This window comes from Oncorhynchus gorbuscha, linkage group LG08 (assembly GCF_021184085.1).
Source record: "Oncorhynchus gorbuscha isolate QuinsamMale2020 ecotype Even-year linkage group LG08, OgorEven_v1.0, whole genome shotgun sequence".
NCBI classification, from domain to species: Eukaryota; Metazoa; Chordata; class Actinopteri; order Salmoniformes; family Salmonidae; genus Oncorhynchus; species Oncorhynchus gorbuscha.
In genome coordinates, this window is record NC_060180.1 from 8363279 (window position 1) to 8382555 (window position 19277).

The following is a 19277-nucleotide window of genomic DNA, read 5'->3' on the forward strand; positions in this document are numbered from 1 at the left end:
GATGCGTGTTTCAATGAAGGTCACACTATTCCCACAAATCAAGGCCTTCCTGTGAACAATGTTCTCATTCTTTGTGTGTTTGTGGAGTGCTGTTCTCGCTCACCCTGATAAGCGTATGGAGGTATGGGCATGTTCTCCTCCGATCTGATACGATGGATGGGTGATGCAGTACATGTGCCATGCTACCTCCCACCCCTCCAACCACAAACCACCCCCGGCCCTCCCCTCCACACCCATATCAACAGTCCCGGGCACTCCAAGCTAGCTGAAAGGGGGAAGGACCAACATCCGTGAACTAAAGCGTAGGCAAAGTCATGTCCAGTCCTCTTTCTCTGAGAAAGGCCCAGCCTGCCTTATATCATTAGGCTATAGCCTGGAACAGCAAATTGACAAGGGGCAGTGCTGCTCTGACCTATTCTTGCTTTGTCAGCGGGGTAAACAATTTAACTCCAAACTCCAAAATAAAAGGAAACAAAGTTATCTATGCTCTCTCAGCAGATGTTTGATGATTTACTGAAGACACTTATAGGCATAACCTTACTTACTTACTTACATAACCTTAATCTTACCGATCCTCGACTTTGGAGATGTAATTTACAAAATAGCCTCCAACACCCTACTCAACAAATTGGATGCAGTCTATCACAGTGCCATCCGTTTTGTCACCAAAGCCCCATATACTACCCACCACTGCGACCTGTACGCTCTCATTGGTTGTCCCTCGCTTCATACTCGTCGCCAAACCCACTGGCTCCAGGTCATCTACAAGACCCTGCTAGGTAAAGTCCCGCCTTATCTCTGCTCGCTGGTCACCATAGCAGCACCCACCCGTAGCACGAGCTCCAGCAGGTACATGAGTATATCTCACTTGTCACCCCCAAAGCCAATTCCCCCTTTGGCCGCCTCTCCTTCCACTTCTCTGCTGCCAATGACTGGAACGAACTACAAAAATCTCTGAAACTGGAAACACTTATCTCCCTCACTAGCTTTAAGCACCAGCTGTCAGAGCAGCTCACAGATCACTGCACCTGTAGATAGCCCATCTATAAATAGCCCAAACAACTTCCTCTTCCCCTACTGTATTTATTTATTTCGCTCCTTTGCACCCCAGTATTTCTACTTTGCACACTCATCTACTGTCAAATCTACCATTACAGTGTTTTAATTGCTATATTGTATTTACTTCGCCACCATGGCCTATTTATTGTCTTTACCTCCCTTATCTCACCTCATTTGCTCATATTGTATATAGACTTATTTTTCTACTGTATTATTGACTGTATGTTTGTTTTACTCCATGTTTAACTCTGTGCTGTTATATGTGTCGGACTGCTTTGCTTTATCTTGGCCAGGTCGCAATTGTAAATGAGAACTTGTTCTCAACTTGCCTACCTGGTTAAATAAAGGTTAAATAAAAATAATAAAAGATCCCATGGCACGTATCGTAAGAGTAGTGGTGTTAACCCTGGTGTCCTGGCTAAATTCCCAATCTGGCCCTCAAACCATCACGGTCACCTAATAATCCCCAGTTTACAATTGGCTCATTCATCCCCCTCCTCTCCCCTGTAACTATTCCCCAGGTCGTTGCTGTAAATGAGAATGTGTTCTCAGTCAATTTACCTGGTAAAATAACAGATAAATAAATAAACAATAACCAACACACGTGTTATTGATAAATTCATCACATAACTGAATTAGGCAAACAAAGTTAACACCAGATGCAGACATTAAGCATAGACACCGTATACCCTGGTATACATTCTACCACACACTTTACTGTGTCATGGTAAATGGTGGGAGTAAAAATACATTCTTGTTGGCATTCCAGAAACAGAACATTCATTGATGAATTCCTCCACTGATGTAGATTACTATGCTGATTATAAACAGTTAAAGCTGCAATATATAACTTTTTGGGCGACCTGACCAAATTCACATAGAAATATGAGTTATAGATCTGTCATTCGCACTGAAAGCAAGTCTGTGAAGTGGTAGATCTGCTCTGTGTGCACTATTTCTAAGCTTCCCGTTCTTAAGTTTAGTATTTGCTTCTTTTACTTTTGGTTTCTTACACCAGTCTCAAACACCTGAAAATACAATATTTTTGGTTATGGAAAAGTTATTTCACAGCGGTTTAGAAGGCACAATGATTCTTCACACAATGACTGCTTGTTTTGTCACATATACTAAAACTAGGCGAACTATTAGAATTTTAGCAACCAGGAAATGGAGGAGAGATGTATGCATAGTACATCATTAAAAGATTGCAGTAGTGGAAAAAGTTATATATACTGTAGCATTGGTTAACTGAGGCTTACACAGACACATTGACTGTGTTTCATCACCTCTACTGAGGACTTTTGGCTGAGTGACTCAAAGTAAGATAAATATCTCATTCATTGCATGGTGCCATGAGGAGTTTACCACACTGTCATATACTCACTGACTACTTCAGTCTTTGCTACAGGCAGAAATCTTGAAGAGACCATGAAGAGACTCATTGCAGGAGTTTTATGGGAAGAACAAGGACGTTGTATGTGCCGTTTTATTAGGTGCCTTTAAAATCTCCCTCTCACTGGAGTCTAACTTTGTTATTTTGAATATGTGTTATGTACAGTTGAAGTTGGAAGTTTATATTCACCTTAGCCAAATACATTTAAACTCAGTTTTATTTCTTTCATCACATTCCCAGTGGGTCAGAAGTTTACATACACTGAATTAGTATTCGGGAGCATTGCCTTTAAATTGTTTGTTTTCCTGAGGTCTTGGCTGATTTCTTTTGATTTTCCCATGATGTCAAGCAAATAGGCACTGAGATTGGAGGTAGGCCTTGAAATGCATCCACAGGTACACCTCCAATTGACTCAAATGATGTCAATTAGCATATCAAAAGCTTCTAAAGCCATGACATAATTTTCTGGAATTTTCCAAGCTGTTTAAAGGCACAGTCAACTTAGTGCATGTAAACATCTGACCCACTGAAATTGTGATACAGTGAATTTTAAGTGAAATCATCTGTATGTTAACAATTGTTGGAAAAATGTATGGTGTCATGCATGCATGGTGTCATGCACAAAGTAGATGTCCCAACCGACTTGACAAAACTATAGTTTGTTAACAAGAAATTTGTGGAGTGGTTGAAAAACAAGGTTTAATGACTCCAACCTAAGTGTATATATATATATATATTATTATATATTATTATGTAAACTTCCGACTAACTGTATATTCAATAAATGCTCATAAAATGTAAGAAATAAATGACAAATTAGAGTTATGTTATCTCACATCATGTCATGGGTACATGTGGAGTTTAAGTTTCAAGCCAGGAGCTGCCTTGTTGTGAATGCCTCCAGTCCAAACAAGTCCCAGAGAATCTGTGAACTTCCCATCACCCTCCAACCTAGACAAAAACAACAAATAGAGCTATAGTTAGCCATAGGCCTAGCCTAACATTCACTACTAGCCTATATCTACATATGACAGGAAGAAGTGAACATGCTAAAGTCATGGGTTTACCTGTTCTTGCTGTTGCAATATTTGGTCCCATCAGGGAATCTGCATGTCCCAGTGCCGTGGTACATGTTGTCTTTAAAGTCCCCTTCATACATTGCCCCAGAGGGATGCTCTAGAGTCCCTCTACCTTCCATATGGAATAGAGGGAGCACTGTCCACTCACAGCAGAGTACCCCCCTGAAATCATGTTTGCCTATGCCACTCCTCACCACAAATTCCTCTGTGGACCTGCAGCACTCACCTTCTGGTGATGACATCCCACAATGTAGCTGGTTATAACATGTGGTTCTAACAGTTCAAATCAAAAATATTATGTTACTCTGTCAATATGATATGAGGATTTCCCATATCTGTCACTATTCTGGAAAATATAGGATACTTTCAAACTGCGTTCCTCTGAAATGAAATATATGAGTGTAGTTCAAAACATAAGCTGATACATAGGATAATAGTTAGCCTAAAGCACAAAAATGTACAATATTTAGGATATACATAGGATGGTCTGTGAAGTCTGGTCTGTACCTTTGCTTTCTGTGGCCTTTAATTTCTTCTCTGCAGGAAAAACACTTCATTAATAATGACATTATAAGGAACAGAGTGAATGGAATGGCATCAAACCATGTGGTTGATGTATTTGATACAATTCCACTTATTCTGCTACAGCCATTACCACGATCCCATCCTCCCCAATTAAGGTGCCACCAACCTCCTGTGGTAGCTAGATAGCTAACTAGCCAGTAAAACCTAACTCCAGGATGTACTTCACATCAACTGACCGTCAAGTACACCGTGGAGTTTTACTTGGCTAGCAACTCACCTGACATTTTTGTGATGCTTTGACAATTTACTTAATGTTGAGTCATTAGCTGGCTTGCTAACTTTAGCTGGCTGTCTGGCTGTCAAGACAGTCTACACATTTGGGATGTGTTGCTCGTTCAAACATGACTATATCTTACACTCTTTTTTCGTGCTGGTCCAGCTGATTTTGTTGCTCTCTGCACTTCCCTAAACGTTATGTTACCATGGCAACTCTAAAGTTATACAATTTTCAACGGAAAAGAAACTTTGACCTCTGATTCATTAACCAATGAGAGAGAAGCTGAATTTGCCGGTGGACCGATCAGCTTTGTGTCAGGTTTGTACATGTTCTTCGGTCTCTGGCTCAATAAACTGTTATTTGTCTCTCTTATGTGTTTTTTTCCCTCGACCGTTCGTAGATTGTACCTTTTTTTTAAGCAAAAGCTTTCACTAAATGTCCTCTTGCCCATAAAGAAATAAACAATGTTTTCTACCAACCTGCCGGTAGCTAGGCTAACTATTTAGCTAGCTAACGTTAACGGTAGCTAGCATGGCTACTGACTAGCCATCTTCAGTACAAGCTGACTGTTAAGTGTACTGTTGATTCATTCTATTCAATTATCTCGTTTGCCCACAACCTATTGCGTTTTATGAACTGAACACGATGTAAACGTGTTTTGTCAGCCAGAAAGTACAACTTTAGCTACCCAGTTCTCCCGTTTAAGGCACCGTCACCGTGCCTGGTATAATTATGGCCACCGGCGCCGTATGTGTCATTGAACTAAAAACTGAAGCCCAGAGTAGGAAGTGAAGTCAGCAACTGCAAAACAACCGAGTGCTACAGTAATGCAAGAAGTGTGTCCGGCGCATAATAACAGTTACTTGGCAATGTGTTATGCTATTGAATAGTCAAAGGCTCGTTGCAAACTACATCTGGTATGAGACTGCATCTCTCTCTCTCTCTCTCTACAGGTCGACAACTGTATCTTCCTCTCATCCTCTCATTCAGCACAGGTCAGAAGCAGGTGTCAAATGCCATTGCATTGAAGGTATGTGTGGTGACTATGCACTTAGTTTTGTGTAGACCTTATTCATGAAATAGACACACATTTGACCTCTAGATGCTTTCCAACCCTGAGCAGGGTTGACACCACAGCACTAATAATGTACCTCTTGATTTATCTGCTTTTGTTCTCTTCAGGTGTGATTGTACTTTGGATTACAGAAAGAGACTTGAAATGAGTGGAAGAAGGAGGGGGCAGCCCAACAGAGGTGGAGGGCGATTTAACAAGCCCAGAGGAGGAGGAGGAAGAGGGAGGGGGGGAGGAGGAGGAGGAGGAGGAGGGGGGGAGGTGGAAAAGCAGCTAGTGGTGGCTGGGATGACGGTGATGATTTCAGTCTTGATTTTGGACCCAGTCGCTCAAACAGGTACCGTGTAATTACATTTACATTTTAGTAATTTAGCCAACGCTCTTATCCTGAGCATTTGTCTTAAGATAATTAGTTAGCTACTAGAGTATTCATGCTTGCTCTGATCCTTTGAAATGTGGAATAAGCCTGAATAATTAACTTATTTCTCTCATCTCTCTTTCTCTATCCACAGGCCCACCTCGGGCAGAGGAAGGGGTGGGGGCAGCCGGGGCAGCGGGGGTAGCAGCAGAGGTAGAGGAGGAAGGGGAAGGAGCACTGGTGGAGGGAGGGGTAGAGGTGGCGGAGATGGGGGTAGGGGAAAGGTTAATGGTAGGGGTTTACCAAAATCCCTAATTAGCGAGAGACCTCGGCCTAGGCTGCTGGATGAAGACAAGCCTCGCCTCAGGCCTGAGATGATGGGCAACATGCCCATGCAGAAGATCTTCATGACCAATGAGAACCAGGAGCAGGTGAAAGAGCTGCTGAGAGAGCTGCAGACCCAGGACTACGACGATGAGCCATATGAGTGAGTGTTCTCAAAACATACTGTGAGAGACTGTCCACTTGAGTGCCTTTAGAACACTGGGGTGCCTTTAGAACACTCCTTTAGAACACTCCTTTAGAACACTGGGGTGCCTTTAGAACACTCCTTTAGAACACTGGGGTGCATTTAGACCACTGGGGTGCCTTTAGAACACTGGAGTGCCTTTAGAACACTCCTTTAGAACAGTGGGGTGCCTTTAGAAAACTCCTTTAGAACACTGGGCTCCCTTTAGAACACTCCTTTAGAACACTGGGGTGCCTTTAGAACACTGGGGTGCCTTTAGAACACTGGGGTGCCTTTAGAACACTGGGGTGCCTTTAGAACACTGGGGTGCCTTTAGAACACTCCTTTAGAACACTGGGGTGCCTTTAGAACACTGGGGTGCCTTTAGAACACTCCTTTAGACCACTGGGGTGCCTTTAGAACACTGCTTTAGAACAGTGGGGTGCCTTTAGAACACTCCTTTAGAACACTGGGGTGCCTTTAGAACACTCCTTTAGAACACTGGGGTGCCTTTAAAACACTCCTTTAGAACACTGGGGTGCCTTTAAAACACTCCTTTAGAACACTGGGGTGCCTTTAGAACACTGGGGTGCCTTTTAAAACACTCCTTTAGAACACTGGGGTGCCTTTAAAACACTCCTTTAGAACACTGGGGTGCCTTTAAAACACTCCTTTAGAACACTGGGGTGCCTTTAAAACACTCCTTTAGAACACTGGGGTGCCTTTAAAACACTCCTTTAGAACACTGGGGTGCCTTTAAAACACTCCTTTAGAACACTGGGGTGCCTTTAAAACACTCCTTTAGAACACTGGGGTGCCTTTAGAACACTCCTTTAGAACGCTGGGGTGCCTTTAGAACACTCCTTTAGAACACTGGGGTGCCTTTAGAACACTCCTTTAGAACACTGGGGTGCCTTTAGAACGCTCCTTTAGGACACTGGGGTGCCTTTAGAACACTGGGGGACTGTACAATATTAGAATCATTGGTTTGTGTTCAGGGATGGTGTTTTCTTCTCGGTAGAGATTTGTTTCGTTGCACTGGGATCTATCAGGTGTCACCTTGTTGACCCGAATAGACTAATAACATCATGTGATCTTATCCCACCTTTCCTTTCTCAGTGAAGAAGAGGAGTATGAGGAAGAGGAGGAGTATGATGAACTGGATTACCGGGAGGAAGGGCAGTTCTGGAACACCCATGATGAGCCTGTTGAGAGTGCAGAGAGCCCCGTCTTTGATCCTGACTCTGAGGATGAACGGCGGCCCACTCCCGAGCCAGTCATAGGACTGTTTGCAATAGGAAAGCTCTGCAGGTATCAACACCACTTAGATTCAGACTTAACCTTCTATACCCATCTCACCTGTAATGATATGTCAGGGTGGGATATTTAGTGACACTTTTAAAATTGTTTAGGAAGGGGGTTGCTTCCAGTCATTTTGATGAATGTGTCATGTCTTCATGTGTCGTTTATAACATCCCTCCCTCGGTGTTGTGTGTAGGTATGGTTTTGACCGGGAGCGCAGCAAGCAGGCCCTGGAGGCAGGTGTTGGGGAGGTGGGAGCCACCATGGAACAGCTACTCCTCCAGGTCTTCTCCGAGCGCTACGGCCCCAAAGCTGTCTACCCCGATGGCCTCCAAGGGGCGCCCATGGACGAGTGCCTCACCCAGAGACAGGAGGAGGCCTTGGCCCTCACCGCCATCTACGGCGACCGTTTCACCGAGCGCATCGCCAACAGCGTTTGGACTGTCACTTTGGACCCCGACTTCCTGGCTGACATTGCAGGAGGTAAACAGAACACATCTGCTCGTACCAACAACTCCGTTCAAATTAGGGACGTCTGCAGCTTCTACCTAAAGGGTGCCGGCTGCAGGTTTGGAGCTAAGTGCAAGTATAAGCACCAGATGCCCACCAAGGGAACAGCTTCGGGCCCTCAAGACCCCGTGGGAGCCAGCCAACCTGGGTTCAGCAGCTACTCCTCTCCAGAGTACGTGCTGGAGGTCCGCTTCCCTAAAGGGAACCGCTACCCCTTCCAGGCCCCTGTCGTGGCCTTCAGCACTAACGATGAGACCATAGGGGCCGCAGCCAGGCTGAGTGTCACAGAGCATCTGTTCGGGGAGGCCTTGGCTGCAGCGAAGGAGGGGGAGCCCGTGGTCTACACCCTGATCACTTGCTGCGAGGACGAGGCCACCATGAAGGAGCTGCTGTCAGTCATGCATCATAAATACAGCTCCCTGCCCCCTGTGGTAGTGGCTCCACCCCCTGCTGCTGTTGCCATGACGAAGAGCAAGAGTGGGAGGAGCAACACAGCATCACATGTGGAGAGCAAGAGTATTACGAACATCAACAGAACTACCCCAACTAACAGCACCGCCAACAGCAGCACTGCCCCAACTAACAGAACAAGCAGCCACAGGATACAGCAGGCCACAGAAGACTTGGAGGAGGATGAGGAAGGAGTGGTGGTTCCTCAGACCGAGAGCTATGTCAACCTGAGGAAGAAGATGGTGAAGAGACATGAAGAGAGGACAGGGAGCCAGCAAAAGGAGAACGCCAAACTGTGTCGAGAGTTCAGGACAAAACAGGTAGAGTAGAGAACGTACTTCATTCTGGGCTGTTACTACAGTACAAGAGGGACATGTAAACAGCCTGTCTTATGCTATTTAGCTCCATCTATTGGTGGTATGGGAGACTTGCGATTCATCAGTCCTGTCCATTACTAGTCAAGGCCATATCCGTAGTCATGAAAAAGCTCACTCCCTAAGGATGATATGTGAATGTCTGTTATTTTTTCTCCATCTGATCCCCTCTTACTGTTCCTTTCTCTGCCAGTCATCCAGGCGCTTCACCTCCATGTTGCAGCAGAGACAGAAGCTGCCTGCTTGGAATGAGAAGGAGAACATCCTGGACCTGTTGGACAACTGCCAGGTGCTGGTGGTCAGTGGCATGACTGGGTGAGTCAGTGACAGGCCTGAGTCCACTGCAGCACAGCACACTGTGGCCAATATGGTATATTTCTAGGACCATTTTCAATATTTGCATCAATCTGGAAAGTAAAATCTAGTAATTAGTTACAGAAAACTGTTTGTGTGGAATGCCACAGGTGTTACTAGGGATGTTGCATTTTGCAGTGTTCTGTTTTTGGTGTTAATATATGGTGTCTTTATGGTGGTCTTGTACAGGTGTGGTAAGACCACCCAGATCCCTCAATTCATTTTGGATGCATCTCTGAGTGGGCCTACTGACCAGGTGGCTAACATCATCTGCACCCAGCCCCGCCGTATCTCTGCCATCACCGTGGCTGAGAGGGTGGCACAGGAGCGGGCAGAACGCCTCGGTAACTCAGTGGGTTACCAGATCCGCCTGGAGACTGTCAGGGTCAGTGGAACTCAATGTTGTAAACATGCTCACATCCATAACCTTGCATTCTGGTTAAAGCTGTTTAAAAAAAAACTTGAATTACACTTGCTCCCTCTCTCCCATCTCCCATATCCCCCCCCCCTCTCTCATATCCCCCCCCTCTCATATCCTCTCTCATATCTCTCGCTCTCTCTCTCTCTCTCTCTCTATTCCTCTGTCTCTCTCTCTCATATTCCTCTGTCTCTCTCATATTCCTCTCTCTCTCTCATATTCCTCTCTCTCTCTCATATTCCCCTCTCTCTCTCATATTCCCCTCTCTCTCTCATATTCCTCTCTCTCTCTCATATTCCTCTCTCTCTCTCATATTCCTCTCTCTCTCTCATATTCCTCTCTCTCTCTCATATTCCTCTCTCTCTCTCATATTCCTCTCTCTCTCTCTCGCTCTCATATTCCTCTCTCTCTCTCTCTCTCTCTCATATTCCTCTCTCTCTCTCTCTCATATTCCTCTGTCTCTCTCTCTCTCATATTCCTCTGTCTCTCTCTCTCTCATATTCCTCTGTCTCTCTCTCTCTCTCTCTCTCTCTCTCTCTCTCTCTCTCTCTCTCTCATATTCCTCTCTCTCTCTCTCTCTCTCTCTCTCTCTCTCTCTCTCATATTCCTCTGTCTCTCTCTCTCTCTCTCTCTCTCTCTCTCTCTCTCTCTCTCTCTCTCTCTATTCCTCTCTATTCTCTCTCTCTCTATTCCTCTGTCTTTCTCTCTCTCATATTCCTCTGTCTCTCTCTCTCTCATATTCCTCTGTCTCTCTCTCTCTCTCTCTCTCTCTCTCTCTCTCTCTCTCTCTCTCTCTCTCTCTCTCTCATATTCCTCTCTCTCATATTCCTCTCTCTCATATTCCTCTCTCTCTCTCTCTCTCTCTCTCTCTTTTCCCCCCGTGTGTGTGTCTCTCTCACTCCCTCAGTCTGCGGCCACCAGGCTGCTGTACTGCACCACAGGAGTTCTACTGAGGAGGCTGGAGGGGGAGGCAGACCTCACAGGGATCTCTCATGTCATAGTGGATGAGGTGCATGAGCGCACAGAGGAGAGGTGAGATATCAAACACACAGACTCGCTCATTATCGTGCTAGTAGCCTCCCCGTGCTTTTGACCACTGTCTCTTTCGCTCTCTCGCTCACCCTCCGTCCCTCTCCCTCAGTGACTTCCTCCTGTTGGTGTTGAAGGATCTGATGGTACAGCGACCAGATCTGAAGATCATCCTGATGAGTGCCACCCTCAACGCTGACCTCTTCTCCCAGTACTACAACAACTGTAACACCATCCACATACCAGGTACTGATACACACCCTCTACCCCAGCACAGACCGTCCACATACCAGGTACTGATACACACCCTCTATCCCAGCACACACCATCCACATACCAGGTACGGATACACACCCTCTATCCCAGCACACATCGTCTACATACCAGGTACTGACACACACCCTCTACCCCAGCACACACCCTCTACCCCAGCACACACCGTCCACATACCAGGTACTGATACACACCCTCTACCCCAGCACACACCGTCTACATACCAGGTACTGACACACACCCTCTACCCCAGCACAGACCGTCCACATACCAGGTACTGAAACACACCCTCTACCCCAGCACACACCGTCTACATACCAGGTACTGATACACATCCTCTACCCCAGCACATACCAGGTACTGATACACACCCTCTACCCCAGCACACACCGTCTCGATACCAGGTACTGATACACACCCTCTACCCCAGCACACACCGTCCACATACCAGGTACGGATACACACACTCTACCCCAGCACACACCGTCCACATACCAGGTACTGATACACACCCTCTACCCCAGCACACACCGTCCACATACCAGGTACTGACACACACCCTCTACCCCAGCACACACCATCCAGGTACTGACACACACCCTCTACCCCAGCACACACCGTCCACATACCAGGTACTGATACACACCCTCTACCCCAGCACACACCGTCCACATACCAGGTACTGATACACACCCTCTACCCCAGCACAGACCGTCCACATACCAGGTACTGATACACACCCTCTATCCCAGCACACACCATCCACATACCAGGTACGGATACACACCCTCTATCCCAGCACACATCGTCTACATACCAGGTACTGACACACACCCTCTACCCCAGCACACACCCTCTACCCCAGCACACACCGTCCACATACCAGGTACTGATACACACCCTCTACCCCAGCACACACCGTCTACATACCAGGTACTGACACACACCCTCTACCCCAGCACAGACCGTCCACATACCAGGTACTGAAACACACCCTCTACCCCAGCACACACCGTCTACATACCAGGTACTGATACACATCCTCTACCCCAGCACATACCAGGTACTGATACACACCCTCTACCCCAGCACACACCGTCTCGATACCAGGTACTGATACACACCCTCTACCCCAGCACACACCGTCCACATACCAGGTACGGATACACACACTCTACCCCAGCACACACCGTCCACATACCAGGTACTGATACACACCCTCTACCCCAGCACACACCGTCCACATACCAGGTACTGACACACACCCTCTACCCCAGCACACACCATCCAGGTACTGACACACACCCTCTACCCCAGCACACACCGTCCACATACCAGGTACTGACACACAACCTCTACCCCAGCACACACCATCCAGGTACTGATACACACCCTCTACCCCAGCACACACCGTCCACATACCAGGTACTGATACACACCCTCTACCCTAGCACACACCGTCCACATACCAGGTACTGATACACACCCTCTACCCCAGCACACACCGTCTACATACCAGGTACTGACACACACCCTCTACCCCAGCACACACCATCCAGGTACTGATACACACCCTCTACCCCAGCACACACCGTCTACATACCAGGTACTGATACACACCCTCTACCCCAGCACACACCGTCCACATACCAGGTACTGATACACACCCTCTACCCCAGCACACACCGTCCACATACCAGGTACTGATACACACCCTCTACCCCAGCACACACCGTCCACATACCAGGTACTGACACACACCCTCTACCCCAGCACACACCGTCCACATACCAGGTACTGACACACACCCTCTACCCCAGCACACACCGTCCAGGTACTGACACACACCCTCTACCCCAGCACACACCGTCCACATACCAGGTACTGATACACACCCTCTACCCCAGCACACACCGTCCACATACCAGGTACTGATACACACCCTCTACCCCAGCACACACCATCCAGGTACTGATACACACCCTCTACCCCAGCACACACCGTTCACATACCAGGTACTGATACACACCCTCTACCCCAGCACACACCGTCCACAGGTACGCACCCTTGTGCGTCCCTAGTGTTGAGGATCAGCAGGGTGGACATGTTTTTACCTTCCCTCACCACCTGGGGGTGGCCCGTCAGGAAGTACAGGACCAAGTTGTACAGGGCGGGGGAATTGAGTGCTACAGGGCGGTAGTCATTTAGCTCAGTTACCTTAGCTTTCTTGGGAACAGGAACAATGGTGGCCCTCTTGAAGCATGTGGGAACAGCAGACTGGGATAAGGATTGATTGAATATGTCCGTAAACACACCAGCCAGCTGGTCTGCGCATGCTCTGAGGACGTGGCTGGGGATGCCGTCTGGGCCTGCAGCCTTGCGAGGGTTAACACGTTTAACTGTTTTGTTCACGTCGGCTGCAGTGAAGGAGAGTCCGCAGGTTTTGGTAGCGGTCCGTGTCAGTGGCACTGTGTTGTCCTCAAAGCGAGCAAAGAAGTTGTTTAGTTTTTCTGGGAGCAAGACATCCTGGTCCGTAAACGTGGCTGGTTTTCCTTTTATAGTCCGTGATTGACTGTAGACCCTGCCATATACCTCTCGTGTCTGAGCCGTTGAATTGCGACTCTACTTTGTCTCTATACTGACGCTTAGCTGTTTGATTGCCTTACGGAGGGAATAGCTACACTGTTTGTAATTCAGTCATGTTTCCGGTCACCTTGCCCTGATTAAAACCAGTGGTTCGCACTTTCAGTTTTGAGCAAATGCTGCCATCAAACCACGGTTTCTGGTTGGGGAATGTTTTAATAGACGCTGTGGGTACAACATCACCGATGCACTTGCTAATAAACCCTCTCACTGAATCGGGGGATTCATCAATGTTGTTCGCCGCAATGCGGAAAATATCCCAGTCCACGTCTCTTAGCGTATTTAGGGCAAGGTGTATAACAAAGTGTATAGTTAGACCAGTCAGTAGTTACGTCACGATCTCTTGTGTTTCCCAGGACGCACTTTCCCTGTCGACCAGTTTTTCCTGGAAGATGCAGTTGCCAAAACCAGGTAAATATGGCACTCCCAAACCATAAACACAACAAGGTGTTGTTTCTGTTCTTCAGGTTTGTTTGACCTGTACATTCTACTCTCCTCCCAGGTATGTGATTGAGGATGGCAGTCCGTTCATGCGCTCAGGCGGGGGGAAGTCCTCATCAGGCAGTAAGGGAGGCAGAGGGGGGGCCAAAGACCCCGTGGACCAGCTGGGAGACGACATGTGGTCCTTCATGAACCTCCAGAAAAAAGACTTCATTAAAGACTCCATCCCTGACCAGCAGCTCAGCCTGCAGGAACTCACTGTCCGATACAAAGGTTTCTGATCCTCCCCTCTGCTAAATACACCACACTGTCTGGAATGGAACCCTATTCCCCACGGCTACTTTGTCTGGGAGGAGAATGTTAATCAGGATGTTTTATTTTGTTTAAAGACACCAAGAAGTCTGTCTTGAAGACCATATCTGCCATGGACCTGGATAAGATCAACATGGACCTGGTGGAGAGTGTGCTGGAGTATATTGTGGACGGGGACCATAGCTACCCTCCAGGTGAGCGAGCACTACCGACAGAATTATTACTAGGAATGACAGATGGATAGATGCACAGTAAAGGTGTAGCAATATGATTTCAATTGAGTTAACATTTGACCATGAAGTTATGCAGTACCTGTGTGTTAATACTCCTGTAACAACATTAACAACACAACCTTCCCTGTCCTGCTCTGTCCAGGTGCTGTGTTGGTATTCATGCCGGGCCTGGCTGAGATTAAGACTCTTTATGAGCAGCTCCAGTCCAACAGGATGTTCAACAACCGGAACAGAGCCAGGTAAGGAAATGCATGGACCACTGTACTGGATGAGATTCTGATTTGTGTGTGATTGTGATGGGTTTAGGTTTTCTACCGGTGTGTTTGTGGTACAGCTGTAGATGGGTTATGTTTGTTGTGGATATAGTTGTGTGTGTGTGTCACAGGTGTGTGGTGTACCCGCTTCACTCGTCCCTGTCTAACGAGGAGCAACAGGCTGTGTTCAAGCGGCCACCAGAGGGCGTCACCAAGATCATCATCTCCACCAACATCGCTGAGACCTCCGTTACCATCGACGACGTGGTCTACGTGGTGGACTCAGGCAAGATGAAGGAGAAGAGGTACTATAACCTCTGACCTCTAAACCCTCTGATGTCTTGGCTCAACTGGTTTCCTTTATGAGAGCACATTGGATAAGTTCAAACTCTGTTAATTGGTACAACTCGTATATTCTCTATACTAACCTCTTGTAAGGAGGGGACCATGTCCTTGATAACTGTGCCTGTGAGGATGCTTATAAAAGTGTTATTTCGCTGACTCAGTCTGTCCCCTCAGTTACGATGCCTCTAAGAGCATGGAGAGCCTGGAGGAGTCGTGGGTGTCCCGTGCCAACGCCCTGCAGAGGAGAGGGCGAGCTGGCCGCGTGGCCTCAGGGGTGTGCTTCCATCTCTTCACCAGCCACTGCTTCCAACACCAACTGGCAGAGCAGCAGCTGCCAGAGATCCAGAGAGTCCCATTGGAGCAGCTCTGCCTCAGGTAATCAGAGCATAACAGGATTCATGTCCCCTAACTACAGCACTCTGCCTCTCGTGGTGCTCTCAACTGACCAATTAGGTGTTATTTACTCATGTACTGTCTCATGTAGATCCTTATTTAACCACTGACAGTCATTCATTTGAACCTTCCCTGCATTTTCGATGTAGGAACTCATGATGTGTTGTCCCCAATGTAAACATTTTCACTTGGAGATTTCCCAACTGCCCTCTTTCTCCAATTCCATCTCTGTCTTTATCCCCACTTCCACCTCTCAGGATTAAGATCCTAGATGTGTTTGCGGAGCGGCCATTGGATTCTGTGTTCTCCCGGCTCATTGAGCCCCCGGCCATGGGCAGTCTGGATGCGGCCAAGCAGCGTTTGCAGGACCTGGGGGCTCTGACGGCTGACGAGAAGCTCACCCCTCTGGGCTATCACCTGGCCTGTCTGCCTGTGGACGTCCGCATTGGCAAACTCATGCTGTTTGGTGCCATCTTTCGCTGCCTGGACCCTGCCCTCACCATCGCTGCCAGCCTGGCCTTCAAGTCCCCCTTCGTAAGCCACCTCTAACTACCATTTGTGGCTCTGAGCCTACCAATGGTCTTGGGAATGAGTAGAAACGTTAACTGAAAAGAAAGGAGCAATGATTAAGAATTGTTACTGTGAAGTGTGAACTCCTGTGATTCACTCTCTGAATGTTGAAAAGGGAAAAAAACATTTCAGTTTTTCACAGTCGCAAGTCTCTCTCCTGTGTTCTCACCCCTCTCCTGTGTTCTCACCCCTCTCCTGTGTCCTCTCCTGCTTCCTCCTTTCTTTCCTCTCCTGCGGTGTGTTCTTCCTGTGGCCAGGTGTCTCCTTGGGATAAGAGGGAGGAGGCCAATGAGAAGAAGCTGAATTATGCCCTGGCCAACAGTGACCATCTGGCCCTGTTGCAGGCATACAAGGTGCTGTGCTATACATATTGGATAGACCTGAACCACTCCACTGTGTATCCTCTAACCATGTCATCCATATTGACATGCCGTAAAACTCACTCAATACTGAAATGTTAGCTGAACCAGCTATGGAAAAATTGCATTTGCCTTGAGAAACAGATGAACAGGTTCTGAGTGGTAATGCAATATGTAGAACCATCTAAAACACAGAGTAGCAATACATACGATTTGCAGTGGATATGTGACTGTCTAAGGTAATATGTGTTGCCGTTGCGCAGGGCTGGTGTGGAGCAGCCAGAAACGGGAATCAGGCTGGGTTTCAGTACTGCAGAGAGAACTTCCTGTCTAGCCGGGGCTTACAGGTGAGATACTCTTCTGTGGCATCGTCTCCTGACAGGTGGCATTATTACCATGTTTTGTACAGTACTTGCAAGAGTCTGAGATGTGCTTTTTGGTGTGCAGGAGATAGCCAGTCTGAAGAGGCAGTTTACAGAGCTGCTGTCTGATATTGGCTTCGTCAAGGAGGGACTGAAGGCTAGAGTCATTGAGAGAATGGCTGCCAAAGGGACTGATGGTATAATGGAGGCTACGGGCCGTGAGGTGGGATGTTTTATTGAGAAATATATATCTAAGAAATCTCCATTATATAAATCCTGCATTGCTATATAAAATCTGTTCATAAATCATTAAGTGAATCATTTCACCCTTTAACTCTTGGACAGGCTAACCTCAACTCTGACAACATCAGGTTGATGTCTGCCATGCTCTGTGCTGCCCTATATCCCAATGTAGTACAGGTGAGCCTTCCTCCATCCAGCATGATCAACAGCTCAGTCCTTGTATAATGTGTGTACCTGAGCTAAGCCAGTGTTTCCCTGTGCTAGGTGAGGTCTCCTCATGAGAAGTTCAAGCAGACCAGTAAAGGAGCGGTGAAGATGCAGCCCAAAGCAGACGAGCTGCGCTACATGACCAAGAATGACGGCTGTGTCCACGTACACCCCTCCTCCGTCAACTACACGGTAACACACAGCCCCACGAATAAAGTACAGAGACAACCACCACTCTTTCACAGTAACTAAACAACCACACAATAGATACCAGGTTAGTTTGTGTGTGCCTGTGTGTGGTGGTTTCAGGTGCGCCACTACGACAGCCCCTACCTGGTGTACCATGAGAAGGTGAAGACGAGCCGTGTGTTCATCAGAGACTGCAGCATGGTGTCGGTGTACCCCTTGGTGCTGTTTGGGGGGGGACAGGTCAACGTGGAGCTGCAGAAGGGCGAGTTCGTCATCTCCCTGGACGACGGCTGGATCCGGTTCGCCGCAGCATCGCACCAGGTCAGCCGATTGGCTATCATTCTCAGAAAGACGATTTAAGATCCTGACCTGGCTACCTGGCCCCTAGTTATAGCCTGGTCAGTTCACGTGTTCAGGGCAGGGAGAACTGGACCATTATAATGAGTAATAAGCTCTTCGTCAATCAGCTCTGTGTTCCTGACTGCAGTATCTTCTGTGTGTGGCTGCAGGTGGCAGAGCTGGTGAAGGAGCTGCGCTGGGAGTTGGACCAGCTTCTCGAAGATAAGATCAGAAACCCCAGCATGGACCTGTGTACTTGCCCGAGAGGCTCCCGTATCATCCACATGATCGTCAAGCTCATCACCACCCAGTAAACCACCCCGCTCCCCTCCATTACACACCCAGCACTTGCCTTTAGATGAATACTTTGCTCCACCTCCCAGTCTTACAGTACATTGGATCAAGTCTTATTGGTGGTAGCATTGCAATGATACAAGTGCTGCTGAACAAGCATACAGAAATCACTGTTTTTGCTGTCATAGGAAGTGCAATAGATTTGGCAGAGTTTATTGTTACATTTGAACTGAATTGCTAAAAAGGTTATTTAACTGAAATGGTAATTTGCCATTGTTTGTGTATATATATATTTTGGCCACATTTCCTGTATATATGGGAAACTCAAGTTGCGTTTTATTATAGGTTGTGCCTTTCTTGCACACAACTAAAAATAGCATTTGAGTCCATATTGGATTCCCGTACTGAAAATGGTTGCACATTTATGCTTTTGTGTGCATTTAGATATAACTAATGCATGATTGACTGAAATGTGAATACAGCTCTAAGAGCTTCTGCATTATTGTCTTTCTGTACATTTATATAGATAAAATTAACACGCTGATGTAAAAATCATGCCATCACTATTAAAAGGGCTCATTGAAATGTAGACAATTTGGTAAAAAGCTGCCAAAGAATTTATAAACAATGTCTCATCAGCTTCAGTGACTAACTTTAGTCTGATGAATATTACAACTGAAAATAAAACAAAAAAATAAGTTGCGTGGGTGAATTTGTAGTCCTTTTTAGTTGTTCAATTGTTTAAGCACAATCACGTTGTAGACATTGAAGTCTTCCACTTAATATCTACATTTTGCTGTATTAAAAGTTGACACGTTTTTAAAGGCACAATGCAGTCTAACTTGATTTTCCCTGTGTTTTTATACATTTTCACACTGGGTTTGGAAGAACTATCTAAGACACAGTTTATTGATGGCCAAGGCTCTGACACCGCCAACCTCTGAGGCAATAGCATTGACGCCTTTTGTGCTGAATGTCAAAAAGGCGATGACTGCAGCTGTAGATGGTCAACCAAACCGTTTGAGTCAGCGATCCATTTCTGTCTCCCGGACACCATCCACCATCCAATAGCTGTACATGTTGCTGCTTCAGTTCCAGACCTAAAACATGCA

At 46.9% G+C, this 19277-nt stretch overlaps 1 protein-coding gene and 1 long non-coding RNA gene across 2 annotated transcripts; both read left to right on the forward strand.

The window, feature by feature from the left end:
- Nucleotides 1–4580: 4580 nt before the first annotated feature.
- On the forward strand, nt 4581–5630 carry LOC124041152. The gene is made up of 3 exons (XR_006839854.1): nt 4581–4651; nt 5287–5363; nt 5516–5630. It is a non-coding gene; the product is annotated as an uncharacterized LOC124041152 (long non-coding RNA).
- A 381-nt stretch (nt 5631–6011) lies between these two features.
- Nucleotides 6012–18993, forward strand: LOC124041151 (putative ATP-dependent RNA helicase DHX57). Its single transcript, XM_046358386.1, has 21 exons — nt 6012–6250; nt 7391–7582; nt 7770–8853; nt 9101–9222; nt 9451–9646; nt 10587–10711; nt 10821–10954; nt 13981–14035; nt 14127–14338; nt 14455–14571; nt 14753–14849; nt 14996–15169; nt 15384–15584; nt 15860–16136; nt 16430–16525; nt 16795–16878; nt 16979–17116; nt 17239–17313; nt 17401–17535; nt 17653–17853; nt 18042–18993. Exons 1-21 carry the CDS (start codon nt 6138–6140, stop codon nt 18183–18185), a joined length of 3972 nt encoding a protein of 1323 aa, XP_046214342.1. The 5' UTR covers nt 6012–6137; the 3' UTR covers nt 18186–18993.
- Nucleotides 18994–19277: the final 284 nt, after the last annotated feature.